The sequence below is a fragment of the Lolium rigidum genome, chromosome 6, assembly GCF_022539505.1.
Source record: "Lolium rigidum isolate FL_2022 chromosome 6, APGP_CSIRO_Lrig_0.1, whole genome shotgun sequence".
Classification (NCBI taxonomy): domain Eukaryota; kingdom Viridiplantae; phylum Streptophyta; class Magnoliopsida; order Poales; family Poaceae; genus Lolium; species Lolium rigidum.
The window spans coordinates 329,703,487-329,727,673 of record NC_061513.1 but is presented as its reverse complement, the minus strand read 5'-3'; the positions used below and the strand labels follow the sequence as shown (position 1 = coordinate 329,727,673).

Here is a 24,187-nt window from a genome sequence, read left to right as displayed (position 1 = left end):
AAGACGATCGATTCAGATTAGTGTCGGTCCAGATGGGCTGGGTTGGGTCGTTTGGCCCAGATGGCCAGATTGTCTTAGTCGGACCAGGTTGGTCCGGTTCATTTCTTTTTACTCTCTTCTTTTCTATTTTTTTCTATTTGGAAAAAAAAATTGAGACATACTTTGTTTAAAGAAATGAACCAAACTTTGTCACAAAAAATAATATTTATAACAACATATCAGTGGATTCCTTATCCAAAACTGAACGTTTTGGATAAATGCATAATTGTCATGATGCTTATGAATGCAATGCATGTTTTTTTGAAAACTCCATTTTTGAAAAAATAATTTTAAGTAACACCAAAAAAATTTATTTCATTGTAAATTTTAAATCAAGACAACCAACCAAGCTTAAATTTTACTTTATTTCACGTTCCAAAATTTGGAAAATTTTGGGATGTGACACCTCTACTAGAAACGGAGAGCATGCAAGATCATAAACAACACATGTATAATAACTTGATAATTAACATGACATGGTATTCTCTATCCATCGGATCCCGACAAACACAACATATAGAATTACAGATAGATGATCTTGATCATGTTAGGCAGCTCACAAGATCCAACAATGAAGCACAATGAGGAGAAGACAACCATCTAGCTACTGCTATGGACCCATAGTCCAGGGGTGAACTACTCACTCATCACTCCGGAGGCGACCATGGCGGTGTAGAGTCCTCCGGGAGATGATTCCCCTCTCCGGCAGGGTGCCGGAGGCGATCTCCTGGATCCCCCGAGATGGGATCGGCGGCGGCGGCGTCTCAGTAAGGTTTTCCGTATCGTGGCTCTCGGTACTGGGGGGTTCGTCACGGAGACTTTTTATAGGCGGAAGGGCAGGTCAAGAGGCGGCACGGGGGCCCCACACCACAGGGCCGCACGGCCAAGGGGGGGGCCGCGCCGCCCTATGGTGTGGCCCCTCCGTGGCCCCTCTTCGTCTCTCCTTCGGACTTCTGGAAGCTTCGTGAGAAAATAGGCCCCTGGGCTTTTATTTCGTCCAATTCCGAGAATATTTCTTTACTAGGATTTCTGAAACCAAAAACAGCTAGAAAACAAGAATCGGCACTTCGGCATCTTGTTAATAGGTTAGTTCCAGAAAATGCACGAATATGACATAAAGTGTGCATAAAACATGTAGATAACATCAATAATGTGGCATAGAACATAAGAAATTATCGATACGTCGGAGACGTATCAGCATCCCCAAGCTTAGTTCTGCTCGTCCCGAGCGAGTAAAACGATAACAAAGATAATTTCTGAAGTGATATGCCATCATAACCTTGATCATACTATTTGTAAACATATGTAGTGGATGCAGCGATCAAAACAATGGTAATGACATGAGTAAACAGGTGAATCATATAGCAAAGACTTTTCATGAATAGTACTTCAAGACAAACATCAATAAGTCTTGCATAAGAGTTAACTCATAAAGCAATAAATCAAAGTAAAGGTATTGAAGCAACACAAAGGAAGATTAAGTTTCAGCGGTTGCTTTCAACTTGTAACATGTATATCTCATGGATAATAGTCAACATAGAGTAATATAACAAGTACAATATGCAAGTATGTAAGAATCAATGCACAGTTCACACAAGTGTTTGCTTCTTGAGGTGGAGAGAGATAGGTGAACTGACTCAACATAAAAGTAAAGAGAATGGTCCTTCAAAGAGGAAAGCATCGATTGCTATATTTGTGCTAGAGCTTTTATTTTGAAAACATGAAACAATTTTGTCAACGGTAGTAATAAAGCATATGAGTTATGTACATTATATCTTACAAGTTGCAAGTCTCATGCATAGTATACTAATAGTGCCCGCACCTTGTCCTAATTAGCTTGGACTACCGGATCTTTGCAATGCACATGTTTTGACCAAGTGTCACAATGGGGTACCTCCATGCCGCTCGTACAAAGGTCTAAGGAGAAAGCTCGCATTTTGGATTTCTCGCTTTTGATTATTCTCAACTTAGACATCCATACCGGGACAACATGGACAACGAGATAATGGACTCCTCTTTAATGCATAAGCATGTGGCAACAATTATTATTCTCATATGAGATTGAGGATATATGTCCAAACCGAAACTTCCACCATGAATCATGGCTTTAGTTAGCGGCCCAAAGTTCTTCTCTAACAACATGCATGCTCCAACCATAAAGGTGGTAGATCTCTCTTACTTCGGACAATACGGACATGCATAGCAACTCACATGATATCCAACAAAGAATAGTTGATGGCGTCCCTGAAACATGGTTATCGCTCAACAAGCAACTTAATAAGAGATAAAGTGCATAAGTACATATTCAATACTACAATAGTTTTTAAGCTATTTGTCCCATGAGCTATATATTGCAAAGGTGAATGATGGAATTTTAAAGGTAGCACTCAAACAATTTACTTTGGAATGGCGGATAAATACCATGTAGTAGGTAGGTATGGTGGACACAAATGGCATAGTGGTTGGCTCAAGTATTTTGGATGCATGAGAAGTATTCCCTCTCGATACAAGGTTTTGGCTAGCAAGGTTATTTGAAACAAACACAAGGATGAACGGTACAGCAAAACTCACATAAAAGACATATGGTAAACATTATAAGACTCCATACCGTCTTCCTTGTTGTTCAAAACTCAATACTAGATGTTATCTAGACTCTAGAGAAACCAAATATGCAAACCAAATTAACAAGCTCTAAGTGTTTCTTCATTAATGGGTGCAAAGTATATGATGCAAGAGCTTAAACATGAGCACAACAATTGCCAAGTATCAAATTATCCAAGACATTATAGCAATTTACTACATGTATCATTTTCCAATTCCAACCATATAACAATTTAACGAAGAAGAACTTCGCCATGAATACTATGAGTAGAACCTAAGGACATATTTGTCCATATGCAATAGCGGAGCGTGTCTCTCTCCCACAAAGTGAATGCTAGGATCCATTTTATTCAAACAAAACAAAAACAAAAACAAACTGACGCTCCAAGCAAAGTACATAAGATGTGGCCGAATAAAAATATAGTTTCAGGGGAGGAACCTGATAATTTGTCGATGAAGAAGGGGATGCCTTGGGCATCCCCAAGCTTAGACGCTTGAGTCTTCTTATAATATGCAGGGGTGAACCACCGGGGCATCCCCAAGCTTAGAGCTTTCACTCTCCTTGATCATATTGCATCATACTCCTCTCTTGATCCTTGAAAACTTCCTCCACACCAAACTGGAAACAACTCATTAGAGGGTTAGTGCATAATAAAAATTCACATGTTCAGAGGTGACACAATCATTCTTAACACTTCCGGACATTGCATAAAGCTACTGGACATTAATGGATCAAATAAATTCATCCAACATAGCAAAAGAGGCAATGCGAAATAAAAGACAGAATCTGTCAAAACAGAACAGTCCGTAAAGATGGATTTTATTAGGCCACCAGACTTGCTCAAACGAAAATGCTCAAATTGAATGAAAGTGGCGTACATATCTGAGGATCATGCTCGTAAATTGGCGTAATTTTCTGAGCTATCTACAGGGATATAGACCCAGATTCGTGACAGCAAAGAAATCTGGAACTGCGCAGTAATCCAAATCTAGTACTTACTTTTCTATCAAAGACTTTACTTGGCACCACAAAACATAAAACTAAGATAAGGAGAGGTTGCTACAGTAGTAAACAACTTCCAAGACACAAATATAAAACAAAAATACTGGAGTAAAAACATGGGTTGTCTCCCGTAAGCGCTTTTTTAACGCCTTTCAGCTAGGCGCGGAAAGTGTAACTCAAGTAACATCAAGAGACGAAGCATCAACATCATAATTTGTTCTAATGATAGAATCATAAGGTAACTTCATTCTCTTTCTAGGGAAGTGTTCCATACCTTTCTTGAGAGGAAATTGATATTTAATATTACCTTCCTTCATATCAATAGTAGCACCAACGGTTCGAAGAAAAGGTTTTCCCAATATAATGGGGCAAGATGCATTGCATTCAATATCCAAGACAACAAAATCAACGGGGACAAGGTTATTGTTAACCATAATATGAACATTATCAACTTTCCCCAAAGGTTTCTTTTTAGCATTATCAGCGAGATTAACATCCAGATAACAATTTTTCAATGGTGGCAAGTCAAGCATATCATAGACTTTTTTAGGCATAACAGAAATACTTGCACCGAGATCACATAAAGCATTACAATCAAAATCTTTAACTCTAATTTTAATGATGGGCTCCCAACCATCCTCTAGCTTTCTAGGAATAGAAGTTTCAAGTTTTAGTTTCTCTTCTCTAGCTTTTATGAGAGCATTTGTAATATGTTTTGTGAAAGCCAAATTTATAGCACTAGCATTAGGACTTTTAGCAAGTTTTTGTAAGAACTTTATAACTTCAGAGATGTGGCAATCATCAAAATCTAAATCATTACAATCTAAAGCAATGGGATTATCATCCCCAAGGTTGGAAAAAATTTCAGCAGTTTTATCACAAGCAGTTTCAGCAGTTTTAGGTAATTTTGCGCGCTTTGCACTAGGAGTAGAAGCATTGCCAACACCAATTATTTTACCATTGATAGTAGGAGGTGCAGCAACATATGAATCATTAGCATTGCTAGTGGTGGTAATAGTCCAAACTTTAGCTACATTTTCCTTTTTAGCTAGTTTTTCATTTTCTTCTCTATCCCACCTAGCACGTAGTTCAGCCATTAATCTTATATTCTCATTTATTCTAACTTGGATGGCATTTGCTATAGTAACAATTTTATTTTCAATATCCCTATTAGGCATAACTTTTGATTTCAAAAGATCAACATCAGAGGCAAGACTATCAACTCTAGAAACAAGAATATCAATTTTATTGAGTTTTTCCTCAACAGATTTGTTAAAGGCAGTTTGTGTACTAATAAATTCTTTAAGCATGGCTTCAAGTCCAGGGGGTGTATTCCTATTATTTTTGTAAGAATTCCCATAAGAATTAGCATAACCGTTACCATTATTATAAGGATATGGCCTATAGTTATTACTAGAATTGTTCCGATAAGCATTGTTGTTGAAATTACTATTTTTAATGAAGTTTACATCAACATGTTCTTCTTGGGCAACCAATGAAGCTAATGGAACATTATTAGGATCAACATTAGTCCTATTATTCGCAAGCATAGACATAATAGCATCAACTTTATCATTCAAGGAAGAGGATTCTTCAACAGAATTTACCTTCTTACCTTGTGGAGTTCTTTCCGTGTGCCATTCAGAGTAATTAACCATCATATTATCAAGGAGCTTTGTTGCTTCACCAAGAGTGATGGACATAAAGGTACCTCCAGCAGCTGAATCCAATAAATTCCGTGAAGAAAAATTTAGTCCCGCATAGAAGGTTTGGATGATCATCCAAGTAGTCAGTCCATGGGTTGGGCAATTTTTAACTAGAGATTTCATTCTTTCCCAAGCTTGAGCAACATGTTCATTATCCAATTGTTTAAAATTCATTATGCTACTCCTCAAAGATATAATTTTAGCAGGGGGATAATATCTACCAATAAAAGCATCCTTGCATTTAGTCCAGGAATCAATACTATTCTTAGGCAGAGATAGCAACCAATCTTTAGCTCTTCCTCTTAATGAGAAAGGGAACAATTTTAATTTTATAATGTCACCATCTACATCTTTGTACTTTTGCATTTCACATAGTTCAACAAAATTATTGAGATGGGCAGCAGCATCATCGAACTAACACTGTGAAAATTGCTCTCGCATAACAAGATTAAGTAAAGCAGGTTTAATTTCAAAGAATTCTGCTGTAGTAGCAGGTGGAGCAATAGGTGTGCATAAGAAATCATTATTATTTGTGCTAGTGAAGTCACACAACTTAGTATTTTCAGGGTTGGCCATTTTAGCAATAGTAAATAAAGCAAACTAGATAAAGTAAATGCAAGTAAACTAATTTTTTTGTATTTTTGATATAGCAAACAAGATAACAAATAAAGTAAAGCTAGCAACTAATTTTTTTGTGTTTTGATATAAGTGCAGCAAACAAAGTAGTAAATAAAATAAAGCAAGACAAAAACAAAGTAAAGAGATTGAGAAGTGGAGACTCCCCTTGCAGCGTGTCTTGATCTCCCCGGCAACGGCGCCAGAAAAAGAGCTTGATGGTGTGTATTTCACACGTTCGTTGGGCAACCCCAAGAGGAAGGTATGATGCGCACAGCAGCAAGTTTTCCCTCAGAAAGAAACCAAGGTTTATCGAACCAGGAGGAGCCAAGAAGCACGTTGAAGGTTGATGGTGGCGGGATGTAGTGCGGCGCAACACCAGGGATTCCGGCGCCAACGTGGAACCTGCACAACACAACCAAAGTACTTTGCCCCAACGAAACAAAGTGAGGTTGTCAATCTCACCGGCTTGCTCGTAACAAAGGATTAACCGTATTGTGTGGAAGATGATTGTTTGCAGAGAAAATAGTAAAAACAAGTATTGCAGCAGATTTGTATTTCAAGTATTAAAGAATGGACCGGGGTCCACAGTTCACTAGAGGTGTCTCTCCCATAAGATAAAAGCATGTTGGGTGAACAAATTACAGTCGGGCAATTGACAAATAGAGAGGGCATAACAATGCACATACATGACATGATAAGTATAGTGAGATTTAATTGGGCATTACGACAAAGTACATAGACCGCCATCCAACTCGCATCTATGCCTAAAAAGTCCACCTTCAGAGTTATCATCCGAACCCCTCCAGTATTAAGTTGCAAAGCAACGGACAATTGCATTAAGTATGGTGCGTAATGTAATCAACAACTACATCCTCGGACATAGCGCCAATGTTTTATCCCTAGTGGCAACAAGACAACACAACCTTAGAACTTTCTCGTCACTCGTCCTGGTGTCAATGCAGGCATGAACCCACTATCGAGCATAAGTACTCCCTCTTGGAGTTAAAAGTAAAAACTTGGCCGAGCCTCTACTAGAAACGGAGAGCATGCAAGATCATAAACAACACATGTATAATAACTTGATAATTAACATGACATGGTATTCTCTATCCATCGGATCCCGACAAACACAACATATAGAATTACAGATAGATGATCTTGATCATGTTAGGCAGCTCACAAGATCCAACAATGAAGCACAATGAGGAGAAGACAACCATCTAGCTACGGCTATGGACCCATAGTCCAGGGGTGAACTACTCACTCATCACTCCGGAGGCGACCATGGCGGTGTAGAGTCCTCCGGGAGATGATTCCCCTCTCCGGCAGGGTGCCGGAGGCGATCTCCTGGATCCCCCGAGATGGGATCGGCGGCGGCGGCGTCTCGCAAGGTTTTCCGTATCGTGGCTCTCGGTATCGGGGGTTTTGTCACGGAGACTTTTTATAGGCGGAAGGGCAGGTCAAGAGGCGGCACGGGGGCCCCACACCACAGGGCCGCGCGGCCAAGGGGGGGGGCCGCGCCGCCCTATGGTGTGGCCCCTCCGTGGCCCCTCTTCGTCTCTCCTTCTGACTTCTGGAAGCTTCGTGAGAAAATAGGCCCCTGGGCTTTTATTTCGTCCAATTCCGAGAATATTTCTTTACTAGGATTTCTGAAACCAAAAACAGCAGAAAACAAAGAATCGGCACTTCGGCATCTTGTTAATAGGTTAGTTCCAGAAAATACACGAATATGACATAAAGTGTGCATAAAACATGTAGATAACATCAATAATGTGGCATAGAACATAAGAAATTATCGATACGTCGGAGACGTATCATTCCCCATGTTCTTGAGGCAACGATTCTATATGATGTGCAACGAGTATTACGTCAAGTTTTTATTTTTTATTTTGTCCTGTGATGGTTTTATACGAACGTCAACTGGATATTATTTCACATATATGGGCTCATAGGGATGCACTTTAATGCAATGATGAGGGTTGGAAGGGACGGAATGATAGAAATTGTTTTCCAATAATTTGAATTAGAGGGTTTTATGTCGGGGAACCATGAACTAATTGCTATGATGGGGCATTTATGTGTTAATGATTCAGATACTTGCTCATGAAAATGGCTCTAGGACCCATCATAAGGGGTGTATTTTCTCATATCTATGGCTGCACCTAATTTAGGCTATGGCCCTAAGGGGATGAAACTTTAAAAGATATTTACCATGTTGTGTAGAAGTCTAAATGCTAGTAAATCATTGCCGCCCTCAGGACCACTTGTCACATATTAGTTCACACACACTGAGCTTGCCCTCTTTCTGCATATAGGATTGGGCTTTCTCTCATTGAGATCATTTACTTATTTCTATTTACTTTCAGTACTTTATTTCATTGCAAACTAACCACATAAAAACACCAAAACTATATCATCCTTTTTAATGTTTACTTGTCAAAATTGCTAACCAATACCTTCAGCTCCTCGTGGGTTCGACAACTTTTTTTATTGAAAAGTACTAAAATTGATATCCTGCACTTGGGAGCCATCAAGACACTTTTCTAGCGTAGTTACCGGGGAGCGTAGCGCTATTGGTAAATGGTTTCGTAAGGATGTTTTATTGTTTTTTGCTTTTTACTATTTATCTCGTCGTGGATCTCTCAAGACGTGAAGCTACACGCTTAACTCTATATGAATATGTATGATTTGTTAAGGATAAGGTCGAGAAACCCCCTGAACCGAAAGTGGTGTATAAAATTCCTATTGGTATTGCCAAAAGAGCTATGAAACTAACCATTTCAGGGGATAAAAGTCAAACTGTTATGGGACATCAACAATTTTACTGTCACAAATGACTAAGATTGAACCAGGTGTATGTGTTCAACTCAGATGGCACACGGTTTTTTTGCCAAATTTTATGCTTTTTTGTGTACATCGGTGGCATTTTATCTATGCAATAACAAGTAATAACCCAGATGTAGCCAGCAACCCGCAACTTAACATTGCATGCAAATACATTTGTAAAACTCATTGCTATTTGATTGTACATTTCATACACCACATGTATGTATTTTTATATAGAATCAATTTTTAGATATACAAATGAGACCATGCCCTGCACTTTTTCTTTGGCACATGGATTTTAAGGCAAACATCGTCTCATAGACATCCCCGCATGTGGTCTTCGGGGAGAGAATTAGAGGAGGTGTACACAACACGATGATTGTGGCCTACTCTTCGCGCCATATTTGTGATGGAATCTGCACCAACAATGGCTCCAACCATCTTCCATTCTTGCTTCCGTTGGAGCTCCTCCCGATAATAAAGATCCAACAAAAAATCGAAAGTCTTTCAGTAAGTGTCTATAGATGGGATGGAGTCATACGAGACTTCATGGGAGAGAGGGAAGGCGAAGGAAGTGTTGGGCGCATCGGGACCAAGCGGCGAGAGGAAGGGACTCTTGTTTACACATGATTGATACGTCTCAAACGTATCTATAATTTCTTATGTTTCATGCTACTTTTATGATGATACTCACATGTTTTATACACACTTTATGTCAATATTATGCATTTTCCGGCACTAACCTATTGACGAGATGCCGAAGAGCCAGTTGCTGTTTTCTGCTCTATTTGGTTTCAGAAATCCTACAAAGGAAATATTCTCGGAATTGGACGAAATCAACGCCCAGGGTCTTATTTTTCCACGGAGCTTCCAGAAGACCGAAAGGGATACGAAGTGGGGCGACGAGGCGCCGCCACCATAGGGCCACGCGGCCAGAGCGGGGCCCGCGCCGCCCTATGGTGTGGGCCTCTCGTCAGCCCTCCAACATTGCCCTTCCGCCTACTTATAGCCTTCATCGCGAAAACCCATGTACCGAGAGCCACGATACGGAAAACCTTCCAGAGACGCCGCCGCCAATCTCATCTCGGGGGATTCAGGAGATCGCCTCCGGCACCCTGCCGGAGAGGGGAATCATCTCCCGGAGGACTCTTCATCACCATGATCGCCTCCTGATTGATGTGTGAGTAGTTCACCCCTGGACTATGGGTCCATAGCAGTAGCTAGATGGTTGTCTTCTCCTCATGTGCTATCATGTTAGATCTTGTGAGCTGCTTATCATGATCAAGATCATCTATTTATAATGCTACATGTTGTGTTTGTTGGGATCCGATGAATATGGAATACTATGTCAAGTTGATTATCAATCTATCATATATGTGTTGTTTATATTCTTGCATGCTCTCCGTTGCTAGTAGAGGCTCTGGCCAAGTTGATACTTGTAACTCCAAGAGGGAGTATTTATGGTCGATAGTGGGTTCATGCCTCCATTGAATCCGGGACAGGTGACGTAAAGTTCTAAGGTTGTGGATGTCGCTGTTGCCACTAGGGATAAAACATCAATGCTTTGTCTAAGGATATTTGTGTTGATTACATTACGCACCATAATTAATGCAATTGTCTGTTGTTTGCAACTTAATACTGGAAGGGGTTCGGATGATAACCTGAAGGTGGACTTTTTAGGCATAGATGCATGCTGGATAGCGATCTATGTACTTTGTCGTAATGCCCTGATTAAATCTCATAGTACTCATCATGATATATGTATGTGCATTTTTATGCCCTCTCTATTTGTCAATTGCCCAACTGTAATTTGTTCACCCAACATGCTATTTCTTATAGGAGAGACACCACTAGTGAACTGTGGACCCCGGTCCATTCTTTACATCTGAATACAATCTACTGCAATACTTGTTCTTTACTTTTCTTCGCAAACAAACATCATCTTCCACACTATACATTTAATCCTTTGTTTACAGCAAGCTGGTGAGATTGATAACCTCACTGTTACGTTGGGGCAAAGTACTTTGATTGTGTTGTGCAGGTTCCACGTTGGCGCCGGAATCACTGGTGTTGCGCCGCACTACACTCCATCACCAACGACCTTCACGTGATCCTTGACTCCTATTGGTTCGATAAACCTTGGTTTCTTACTGAGGGAAACTTGCTGCTGTACGCATCACACCTTCCACTTGGGGTTCCCAACGGGCGTGTGCTCTACGCGTATCAATGATCATCTAGGCACTATTGCATGCACCCCTTCATCCTCTGTTGGTGCTTGCTAGGGAGTGCCGATGTGGTCAGTTTGCTCGAATTAGGACTCTCATCGGGGACCATGAAGTGGCGGCAGGGCACATCGTTTGTAAATATGGGTTTTTCGGAACTGTCGCCGCCACTCATAGTATTTATACATGCGGTGGGGAAGGCAAGAAAGTTGCAAAACGATAAGAACAACATGCATGAAGATGAAACATTACTGAACCATGTTCATAGTTCACACTGAACACACACATTTACTAAAACCTAAATGCGTGTAGTATATCTTACATGGTTGTATTATACGAATCGTGTGTGATTTCCTCTATTCCATGGATCACCTGCATCTGATTCTTTCCATGATCAAAAGTGGTCTTTTGCAAAGCACATGGATCAGCCCATCTGTGTGAGATTGGGGAGGGGGGCTGAAAAAGCCCGGTATGTACTAGTGTCTCACACAATGAAGTATGGATTAACGACTGGATTGAAATTAAAATAGCTACATGCATGATTCCCATCCAATTGTATGTTGCATCTTTTATTTTCCTGGATAATTAAGGCCTGTAAGATGAACCTCGAAATTGATCAAACACACAACAATGGAGACATGCTCATACATATACAACTTGAAAATTTTATTTTCTCCTTGTCTCCAGCAATCTAGATTGCCCTTAGATCATGGCGTTCTTCTTGTTCATCACCTCCTGAATCATAGTCCCAAGAGTCTCGATTTTCATTGGTTTGTCCACAAACACATCGGCACCAGCACTCATGAACGCCTCCATGGCATTCTCATCAGCTGACACCCCAACAATCATCACATCAGTTTCTCCCAGAGCACGGATCTTCTTAACTGCCTATAAGGTAGAAGATGTTTTTCTAAGGTGACCATTAATATTCAGGCAAAAAGATACATATTATTCATACGTAAATAAATAAATAGGAAACTAGTTAAAATACCTCAGGTCCAGACATTATGGGCATGTTCTTATCACACAAAACAATGTCAAACTTCTTCCCTTCAAGGAAAAAATCCAGAGCTTCTTTCCCATTATTAGCCACAACAATCTCGCAGTTAAACATGCGTAACATCGCGAGAGAGAACGAAGGCACAAACTCGAATGTCCTCAACAATCAATGCCTTCACGGGAGATCCACAGGCGTTGGATACCATGTTCGCACAAACGAACCGCAAACGAAGCAAAGAGATTAGCTATTTCGTGTTTATGCCTAATGTTTGCAGACGATTGTTACCAGTATTTGAAAGAAGAATAAATAATTAAACCATAATATCAATTAATAAATCATAGATTATGACAAATAATGATTACAAATAATCTTTTTTGTTAAAGTATGACAAATTTATTTTTGCAAACTCATGCACAATAAACTCAAATCATGAGATGTATATATTGAATGATGTACACATTGTTATTATTTAATCCGTATCTACTAATTTATCCTAAGGTTCGTCACAACAAGAAAAAATTAAGCTACATATACGGGGATAAAAGAGCATAAAAAATAGATGGCAACACATACGCAAATATGGCTACCAAAAACAACAAAAACTATGTGATGCAAAGATACGAATGCACTAGGTCCATCAAACACATGTATGGAAACTCAAAGCCTGAAGGGACAGAAAATACTACATGATGATACAAAACAAGGCCTAAAAAGAAATAATAGTGACCTTAAAACTAGCTAAAGATCTTGGTCGAGAAGGATGTAGCTCTCTTGCTGCTTGAAGCTTTGGGGTTGTGTCCCTTGAATTCACTCTATGCAATGTATTTATAAGGAACCCAGGGGAGGCGTGTCCCCAAAGCTCCCGATCTCCACCATCCATTCATAAAACTATGGGTTCACAATTTCACATATGAAAATATCTGCACCGCCGCACACCAACATACAAAATTGGGAGATCAATACTGATATATTGTTTGTAGTATTGTGATTAATGTTCCATATATATCCATCTTCTAGAGATTGTAAGGAACCAATTTTTACAAGAGGATATGTGTGCCAAAAGTTATATATGGCTTCAAGGATTGCCTATTATAGCCGCTAGTTCACAATATCTATCTATATCAATGTGGCGGAATATCTAGATACCACAACAGGGTCACAATTCATTTATTTATTTCCATTAACAACACCAGGTGGCAGTTCATCTGTATTAGGTGATATAGTGGCGATTATTTTAATTATGGCGGGAAAATCATATAATGAAATTGGCCAAGATAGACATCAGCGTTTAATGAAGATTATTTTGCATCCGGTACATTACAGACTGATACATCTCAAACGTATCTATAAATTTTGATGATCCATGCTTGTTTTCCACCAATTCATATATGTTTTGCTCAAACTTCGTTGCACTTTTATACATTTTCCGGCACTAACCTATTAACAAGATGCCACAGTGCCAGTCCCTGTTTCTGCTGTTTTTGTATTTCAGAAAAGTTGTACAGGAAATATTCTCGGAATTGGATGAAACAAAAGCCGAAGTCAATATTTTACCGTAACGAAGACAAAGTTCAGAGGGGAATCGAAGGGGGGCGGCAACGCCAACCATAGGCGTGGCCTAGACCTGGCCCGCACCTAGGGGTGGTGTGGGCCACCCTGGCCTCTACCGACATCGCCTCTCCTCCTATTTATTCACGATCTCGGGAAAACCCTGGATACGTGAGCCTCCATCCACGAAAAGTTCCATCGCGGCCGCCATTGCATACCCTAGCTAGGGAGGGTTCTGAAGCTCTTCTCGTCACCCTGTTGCAGGGGAAATCATCACCGGAGGCATCTACATCGCCATGCCCGCCTCCGAAGTGATGCGTAAGTAGTTCGTCCCTGGACTATGGGTCCATAGCAGTAGCTAGATGGTTATCTTCTCCAATTTGTGCCTCATGTTTAGATCTTGTGAGTTGCCCTATATGATCAAGATCATCTTTATGTAATTATACATGTTGTGTTTGCTGGGATCCGATGAATATTGTATACTATGTTGAGGTCGATTATATATTCATGTCATATGTTATATGTGATCTTGCATGCTCTCCGTTGCTAGTAGATACTCTGGCCAAGTAGATGCTTGTGACTCCAAGAGGGGGCATTTATGCTGGATAGTAGGTTCATATCTCTAGTTTTCTGGAAGAGTGACAATAACTTCTAAGATTGTAGATCGATATGTTGTTGCTGCTAGGGAGAAAACGGCAATGTTTTATCCATGTTTAATTCTATTATTTACTTTACACACATTGCTTAATGCGATAATCTATTGCTTGCAACTTAATACTGGAAGGGATTCAGACGATAACCGGAAGTTGGATTATTATTCATAGACGCAGTTGGATTACGGTCTATGTGTTATGTTGGAATTCCCAAACGAATCTTATACTAATTATCTTGTCATGTATGGTCGATATTCTGTCAATTGACCAGCTGTAATTTTTTCACCCAGTATGTTATTTATCTTTATGGACAGACACCTCTAGTGAACTGTGGATCCCAGTCCTTTCCTTTACACTGATAAATTCATCAACCGCAATCCTGCTCTGTTTACTTACTGTAAGCTCTATTCTCTTTAATTATTGCAAACATCTTTTTCCACTCGATACGTCTAATCCTTTGTGTTCAGCAAACCGGTGATATTGACAACCTCACTGTAAGTTGGGGCAAAGTATTGTGGTTATGTTGTGTGGAGGTTCCACGTTGTTGCTGACGTCGGTAGTGCGCCCTACCACTAGTCAGATAGCAACACGTTCAGAAGTCACACCTCTCTCCTACTGGTCGATTAAACCTTAGTTTCTTACTGAGGGAAAACTTGTTGTTGTGCTCATCACACCTTCCTCTTGGGGTTTTGTTGACGTCAGAAACCCCCTGGCGGGCAGAGATGGTCAACACGGTAGAGCCGAGAACAACTAGGGCTGCGGCTGACCCCAGTCCCTCAGAGCGACGGCCCGCAAAGCCTCCTGGTCGCACGCGCCGATGCCAACCGCAAGGGCGTGCCACCTGACCTATACCTGGTCAGGAAGGTGTGGATGATGCCTTGCTTAGTTTCCTGCATGGCATACACGTAAACATTAAATACGAGCCTCGATCGGCTCTCAGGTTATCATGTGAATCGGCTCAAAGAGCCGATCCACCCATGATCCGGACAAGGTGTCCGAATATATGGTGGTCCTGCTTGATCAAGATAAAGCTAATTAGATCTACGACGATTTAGGGTTTTCACCGCATAATCGGATCATCCTACTCACGATTGGGCCTCGCGCTCGCGCACGGTGACCGTAAGCCGATCCTAGACAGGGCCTAAAAACCAACACGAGGTTGATCCCCGGACCATCCTTTCTAGGGCTAGCAAATGCCACCCTACACGCCGCTGGATCCTCCAACCCTTTGTAAGGCCTAACTATTGCGGATGTTAAACTAATCCTTAATGAAACAAGGAGCAATCGTAACGGATCAGATCCACTAAACTATGATCAAGCGGGGTGCCGCCCCTACACCTAAGATAGGTGTAAGGGCGGCTAGATGTGCAAGGGTTGCATAACGAAAGCATGTAATTCGAAGAACAATGCTAACCCTAACACATCTAAGATAACTACGTTGCTCGCCATGAAAAAGGCTTCAGTACGAGCAACGCATGAACAACGTGGGCAGGCTTGTGCTGCCTAGATCGCAAGATGCGATCTAGGCAGCATGGTGCTTACCGGAGAAACCCTCGAGACGAAGGAGTTGGCGATGCGCCGAGATTTGTTTGTGGTTGAACGTTGGTTGTTGTTTATTCCATAAACCCTAGATACATATTTATAGTCCATGGGACTTTCTAATGTGGGCGTGCACCAAACCGTGCACGAGTAAGATTCTAACTTCTAAACTAAGATGTGATCTAATATGTTACAGATACATGGGCAAACAAGCCCAACTTGGTATAAGAGGCCGATTCACGTATTTCTTCCATGTATATTCTTCAAGTCCATCTTGATCGTGGCCCACCTCTGACTCGGTCAAATTCTGGTGATAACACATGCCCCCCTGGTTTTGGAAATGACATTTCCAAAATCATTACGCTCTTCTTTCATCGGGTCATGTCGTGGCAGAACCGTTGCAGTATCCGTCATCATGATGCCCTGCCTTCTCAACTTCTCCGCGTGACCTGGCAGTTTTTTTTCTTTTAGGTACCACTTCCTCGGAAACTGCTGTGGCATTGAACTTCCACTATATCCCCTTTTATTTAACCGCTCCGCACAGTTTATTCCTGCATTTTCTTCGCATTAGCACTCCAAAAGCCCTGCTGCGCCACCATGTTCTCTTCCTCCTCTGCTTCATCGGATCTTTCCACCCAGTCCTCTTCGTCTCGCGAGCCGACGCCGGAGCCGAACCCGGCGGAGGTCCACGCAGCCAACACCCGCCGCGCCATTGCGGCCGGGGAGGAGTCTAGCCATGACTTCTCCCTTTGGTCAGAGGACGACAAGTCCTTGACCGATGGGGAAAGCGACCTCCGCTTCCTCGCCGATGGGACAACGGAGGAGGAGAGCGACGACGATCGCTTCTCCTGTGACTTCCCCTCTCCCGAGGAGGAGGAGGAAGAGGAGGAGGAGGAGGACGACACCTCCTCCGACGAGCCTCCGGCCAAGCGGTTCTGCCCTTGGCCGGGAAACCTCAGCGACTTCGACAGTGACGACGACGACGCTGATGAAGAAGACGAGGACAATGAGGGCCCGGTCGGCGGCCATTGGAGCGATGACGAGCCTGCCGGGAGTAGTGCCGACAGCGGCGACGACGGCGACAGCGAGGGCAGCGACGGCCCGTAGATAGGACATCTAGCATAGGACCAGTAGCAGTAGATGGGGCCATGTATCCCCTAGTACTTCCTTTTGAGAGCAATCAGCTCCTTATGTAAGGAATCTATCAATGAAGAACTTCCCCCAATCTAATTTTGCCGATTCCTTTTAGCTTATCTTAGCCGATTTCCTCTCATACTGATCTTGCCGATTCGTCCCCTTTGCCAATGCGTAACGAGCCGATAGCAACTCATCGGTCCCTCGACATTTACCCTTCCATTCTTCAACTGATGATTCTCTTTCCGGTAGATACTGTGAGATTTCCAAGAGAGCCTTTAAATTTCTTCCACCGGTTTCAGCGATCCTTTTTAGCGAGCGCTCATTATTTTGTGAAGAAGGTTGCGACGAAGGTCAGCCGATGGTACCCCAATCGGTTCCTCAATAGAGCATCTACCAGGCCTGGGCTTGATTATGTCTGAGGGAGCTTCTTATGCAGAACCAGCCGATTTGAACATAAATCGGCTTCCCAGAGCAGAGAGCCTTCAAGGTGAGCTGCCCCCCGAGCTTCTTCAGTTCTTCCTGCACCTTGCCGGCTAGATCGGCTCCTTTCCTTTGGTGGATCTAATACAATCCATCCTTGACCTGATCTGCACGTCCAGGCTGCTCTTGGCATTGTTCTTGAAGAGAGGATCCGAGCCCTTAAACTACTCCATTGAGGAGTTGTTCCATTACAATCTCCCTTCGTGCTCCATTGGCCCTCTGATCGTAATAGTTATTCCTCTTGAGTCGATGGCCATGCATCGGCTTTTATATCCTTAAGTCGATGTCTGCTGCATCGGCTGTGCTCAAAAAAAATTCGAATTTTTCGTAACAGCCTCGAATTTTTCAGATTTTTTTTACGGCCGACTGGTGCATCGGCCCCCATACTCCAATACCCATTACCAAAGGATGAGACGCTTCCATTGCATATCCTCGTGTTTTATCCACCTGGGTGCCCCCCCGAGCCGATTCTGTCAAGAGAATTGATGGTATCGGCTCTGTTGGATAACATGTTGAACCCAGGCAAAATGGATGGTGAGGATAATTTTTTGGCCGATTGCTGGAATCGGCCTGCACGTTGCTTGCTCGGTGAAGGTTTTGTAATGTCCCTTCATAAATTTTTGGGGCCGATCACAAGGATCAGCCTCGCCACGTTTGCTCATTGACGTGCTCTTGCTACTCGTTCAGGCCGGTAGACAAAACCAGCCCAATTTCTGACTTCATCATGTTGGTGCGCTTGCTGTCGCCCACCTTGAGTGCATCGTGTAATCGTGGAGCACTAAGTTTCGTCGGAAGAACGAGCACCATGTTTGTGCCAGCCGATGTTTCATCATCGGTTTTCCTTTGCTTGGGGCGCCACTCCATTTTCCGTGGACGACCTTCTTCATCCAGGGTTCGCTGAACCTTCGCAGCCAGATCAGGCCTTGCCTTCCTCAATGTATGCAAGTATAACCTCTCGGCTTCTTCCAGGCCGCGCAATCGTTGAACCCTGCGTTTCTGGGAACGGCTGAGTCCATCATGGCACCACCTTGGTCGGTGATACCTGTCTTCTTCTTCTCCCTCGTCTTCTGAATCTTCGAGATCTTTCAACCGAGGGGACTCAGCTCGTTTGCTCTGTGGCGGGAGAGGTCCAAAGCGCTCGAACACGGACACGTTGGCTGCCTCCTTCTTCTTCCGGTTGCATTACGGGCAATTGCCGATTGTTGGCAATCGGCTCATTCCTGAATCCCAGCGAGTGCTCGAAGAAGGGACAATCCCAGTGCCTGTCCTTGTCGTCTCGCTCCCTTGCCTTTCCCTTGGCACAACGCTCGTGCTCCTCCTCATCGCGATTATGCCGACGATGTCTTCCGGCTTCTCTAGCCAGACGATCTCTTTCATCATCATCGCTGGACCGTCGGCGTTGGTCGTACTCGACTCACATACTTGTTGAGGAGGTGATCGAGAGAGGTCGCTGATATCTTATGTTCTTCACTTCTCCCTCTGTGACGTAGCGCTTGCCATCTTGGCGGAGCCGATCGCGTGGAGCGGCTTCCTCTGTATCTTTGCTATGAGAGAAGCTGCCCTCATCTCCATCCTTGCCAGCGTGGTGTCCAAGATCTACCATATTGATTTTGCACGAGGAATCCGGCTGGCATCCTCCGTGGTAAGTATACTCCACCATGTTTACGGCGGGGAAGGGGTGTGTGTCGACCTTCATGGCGTACTGGTTAAAAATCAACCGTCCATTTTCTATCGCCATTTGGATCTATTGCCGCCACACCCTGCAGTCATTGGTGGTGTGGGAGAACGTGTTATGCCATTTGCAGTATGGCTTTCCGTTCAGCTCCTGTGCCGTGGGGATCTTGTGGCCTTCGGGTACCTTTATATGCTTCTCCGTGAGTAAGAGATCAAAAATCTGTTCAGTCTTGGTCACGTCGAAGTCGAACCCTTTTGGAGGGCCTTGTGGCTTCACCCATTTGCAGGTCACGGGGCCTGTCGCTCGAGTCCATTCAGCCACTGCTACCTCCTGATCTCCCATAGCACCTTCATCTTCGCCTGCCTCAACCAAGGTCACCGCACGCTTGAATTTGTCCTGGTAAACATCTGGGTGGCGCTGTTCATATGCTGACAGCTTCTGCACCATGTGCGCCAAGGGTAGTCTGCTTGGGAGGCCACGTCCTTGATTGATGATGAGAGACCCACCACCGCCAACTCGACTGCTTCTTTTTCGCTTATATGAGCCGAAAAGCATCGGTTCCTAATGGTCCTGAAGCGCTGGACGTATTCTGACACTGTCTCCCCGCGCTTCTGTCGTGCTTGCGCTAGATCGGCAATACCAACATCGGAAGCCTCTGAGTGATACTGCTCATGGAACTGCTCTTCCAACTGCTTCCAAGTCCGGATGGAGTTCGGTGGCAGCGATGTGTACCACCCGAAAGCCGATCCTGTGAGGGACTATGAGAAGAACCTCACGCGCAACTCGTCTGATGCTGAGATCGTGCCCAGCTGTGCCAAATACCGGCTCACATGCTCGATGGAGCTGGAACTATCTGATCCACTAAACTTCGTGAAGTCCGGGAGCCGATATTTGGGTGGTAGCGGGATCAGTTCGTAGTCGTTGGGGTACGGCTTGGTGTAGCCGAACGTCTTTCTTTTCGGCATCATGCCGAACTGATCTTTCAGAATTGCACAAATCTGATCCGCTGTGATGGCTGAAGGTGTCGAACCCTGAAGATTCGCCGGGGTGGCATACTTAACCAGCCATGCTTGCTTTTCCGGTTCTAAGCCAACTGCGGGAGCTGGGCTTTGGAGGTTTGTCGGAGTGGCGTACTTAGCTAGCCACGATTGCTTCTCAGGATCGGCTCCTGACGTTCCTCCTGCCGTTCCAGAGGCCGCTGATATCGCAGCCTGGTTCGAGAGCGCCCAGGCGTTGCAGTCTGGTACGTATGCGCATGCGTATCCGTGCGGGATCTCCTTGGGTGCCTCAGGTAGGAATTGGTAGTCATCAGGATCACCACCAATCTTGTAGACGACGTATGCCGATGAGTTCGGCAGTTCCGGTGCTGCCCATGCGAACGGGCCGGGGCTGGAGTGGCATCTCTCCCTTGAAAGTCCCCGAGCTGGTCCCGACGGAGAATACCGGTGGCTCATGATTTCCTGGACGACGCGCAGAGCGACACGCTCCAAAGTGTTCACCAGGCTCTCAGAGTGGTGGTGCAGCGAATGAGCCACCATGTAGTTGATCTCCTGCCGCAGCGACCTGGTGCGTTCTTCTGACGGGGCGGACAGATCCACTCCATCGAGTGCACCTTCAGGTGTGAAACCCTTCCACCTGACGCCATGGGAGCGGGTTCGGTGGAAAGAGCCGATGAGTTCGGCTTCGAGGACCGCCTTGATTTCGTCATGCTTCTTCTTGAGCTCATCAGGCAGATCCTCGTACTTGACCGGAGTGCCTTCCGCCATCTCGGATGCAGACGGCGATGTGGTGGATGTCGAAGGTTGTCCCACCGGGCGTGCCAGAATGTGTTGACGTCAGAAACCCCCTGGCGGGCAGAGATGGTCAACACGGTAGAGCCGGGAACAACTAGGGCTGTGGCTGGCCCCAGTCCCTCAGAGCGACGGCCCGCAAAGCCTCCTGGTCGCACGTGCCGATGCCAACCGCAAGGGCGTGCCACCTGACCTATACCTGGTCAGGAAGGTGTGGATGATGCCTTGCTTAGTTTCCTGCATGGCATACACGTAAACATTAAATACGAGCCTCGATCGGCTCTCGGGTTATCTCGTGAATCGGCTCAAAGAGCCGATCCACCCATGATCCGGACAAGGTGTCCGAATATATGGTGGTCCTGCTTGATCAAGATAAAGCTAATTAGATCTACGACGATTTAGGGTTTTCACCGCATAATCGGATCATCCTACTCACGATTGGGCCTCGCGCTCGCGCATGGTGACCGTAAGCCAATCCTAGACAGGGCCTAAAAACCAACACGAGGTTGATCCCCGGAACATCCTTTCTAGGGCTAGCAAACGCCACCCTACACACCGCTGGATCCTCCAACCCTTTGTAAGGCCTAACTATTGCGGATGTTAAACTAATCCTTGATGAAACAAGGAGCAATCGTAACGGATCAGATCCACTAAACTATGATCAAGCGGGGTGCCGCCCCTACACCTAAGATAGGTGTAAGGGCGGATAGATGTGCAAGGGTTGCATAACGAAAGCATGTAATTCGAAGAACAATGCTAACCCTAACACATCTAAGATAACTACGTTGCTCGCCATCAAAAAGGCTTCAATACGAGCAACGCATGAACAACGTGGGCAGGCTTGTGCCTGCCTAGATCGCAAGATGCGATCTAGGCAGCATGGTGCTTACCGGAGAAACCCTCGAGACGAAGGAGTTGGCGATGCGCCGAGATTTGTTTGTGGTTGAACGTTGGTTGTTGTTTATTCCATAAACCCTAGATACATATTTATAGTCCAGGGGACTTTCTAATGTGGGCGTGCACCAAACCGTGCACGAGTAAGATTCTAACTTCTAAACTAAGATGTGATCTAATATGTTACAGATATATGGGCAAACAAGCCCAACTTGGTATAAGAGGCCGATTCACGTATTTCTTCCATGTATATTCTTCAAGTCCATCTTGATCGTGGCCCACCTCTGACTCGGTCAAATTCTGGTGATAACAGGTTTCCCAACCTCTTCCACAACAACCGCCACCAAGATTGTCTGGCGCCATCACCGGAGCAACATCACGGACCCATCACATATTTTCTTAAATTGACAACTACAATTGCATCCTAATATAATCGACTCGTTGAGTTGTCGGCTTAATGGAAACCTGAGAATTTACAAAAATTGATTAACTTTGTGAAGAGAAGTGTCATGGTGATTTAAGATCCAACAAACATGGTTGATTCACAAGTACACTACATGCCTTCACACATGGCTGAAAATGTCCCATCAAACACGGTTTACCACACCATCACTGGGTGATGGCTATGAAAATATCCATAATTTTCCATGTTGGTATTATGTCGGGGACCCATGAACTAATTTAATTGATGGGGAATTTATGTCAAGGAAATGACTAAAAATCTCACTATCCTTGCTGGTATTGACTAATTATTGGAAAGATATGCAATCTTTTGTCCTAATCTGTGTTGTGCAGAAAATCACAATTTTGAGGTGAAATTAGGAGAAATTATGGAAGAATATCACGTTGCCTACACAACAATGCATGTTTGGGTCGAATCGATGGTTCCAGAGAGTTTAACGACCTGTGGTACGGGAGAAGCCCGCTCGTACCGTCCACCCGTACCATGTTGCATCGGCTCCGCAATGTCAAACGCAACAACTTTTGTAAATCGACCTATATATTTCAGACTCTACCCACCGCGTAGAGAGCCGCCATTCTCGGATTGCATCACAACACACCCAAAAATAGATCCACAACTTCACGATCGCCATTGTTTATCCTCTCCAAAGCCATAGCTATCATCTTGTACTTGAGATCTCCTTGTGATTTGGCGACCATTGTAAGAATATTTGATTTCAATCTAAGTATTTTGCATAATGCTTTCTATTCTTGATCTTATTGTTATGAATGAGCAGTCCTCATAGCCTGCGGGTTGAGTTGAAACCTCCCAACGATTATGTGCATCTATTACATGGGAATATTGTGTGCTGATTCAATAGAAACTATATATTATTTCTTGTCTCAATCCATGGACTTGTAGGTACCCAAGATCCCAGGGACTAATAAAGGTGAGAGGTGAGATGAACTGGCAACCTCATGGGAAACCTAGTGACAAAAACATGAGCACGGTCTTCATTCAAGGATCCACTTGGGAGTAATAGCGACATCACCATATTTAAGGCTTTGATCTGTACTTTACTTAATAATTTTATAACCCGGTACTTCGTGGCATAATAGCTGGATCAAAATACTATTGATATGCATGTGACTCGCATGGGTTTTTGTGTTTATGGATGTGCTGCCAACAATCATATCTATATTAGATTATATCCCACATGAATGTGCTTATTATTATATTTATTCAATCGCACCAGTGCCTCCGGTGAAGGGGAAATCAACACCACCATCATCACCACTCTTCCTTGACGTAAGGGGAGGCATTTCCATCAACATATCCACCAGCACCACCGTCTTTGATATCAACTTCATCACCCTCATAGTTTGTGTTTCATTGATCCCCAGATATTGTTTTAAAGGCTAGTTGCATGTTTGTGATTGTTACTTTCTCTTTATTTGGTGGAGAGACTATATTTTAAGATTGTGTTGTAATCCATTATGCCTTTGATCGACACCATGTTTAGTACTTGTGTGTAGTTCCCCATGTTCTTGAGGGAATAGGATTACCTGGCTATCATTCTATATGATGTGCAATGCGTATTACGTCAAGTTTTTATTTTTTATGTTGTCATCTGATGGTTTTATATGAACGTCGACTGGATATTATTTCACCTATATGGGCTCATAGGGATGAACTTTAATGCAATGATGAGGGTTGGAAGGGACGGAATGACAGAAACCGTTTTCCAATACTTAGAATTAGAGGGTTTTATGTCGGGGACCCATGAACTAATTTAATTGATGGGGAATTTATGTCTTAATGATTCATATACTTGCTCATGAAAATGGCTCTAGGACCCATCATAAGGGGTGTATTTTCTCATATCTATGGCTGCACCTAATTTAGGCTCTACCCCTAAGGGAATGAAACTTGAAAATATATTTACCTAATTTAGAAGTCTAAATATAATGCTAGTAAATCCATGCCGCCCTCAGGACCACTTGTTACATATAAG

The 24,187-nt window shown here is 43.6% G+C and overlaps 1 protein-coding gene across 1 annotated transcript in view; it reads right to left on the bottom strand.

Moving 5' to 3' along the window:
- Nucleotides 1-11,717: 11,717 nt before the first annotated feature.
- The window catches only part of LOC124659319 (two-component response regulator ORR42-like), a 29,409-nt gene continuing 16,939 nt past the window's right edge, over nt 11,718-24,187 (bottom strand). Inside the window, exons 3-5 of the mRNA XM_047197230.1 lie at nt 21,427-21,436; nt 20,391-20,436; nt 11,718-11,880 (exon numbers count right to left, since the gene is read on the bottom strand). Coding sequence (XP_047053186.1) covers nt 11,718-11,880; nt 20,391-20,436; nt 21,427-21,436 — 219 coding nt within the window. The remainder of the gene's footprint in view (nt 11,881-20,390; nt 20,437-21,426; nt 21,437-24,187) is intronic.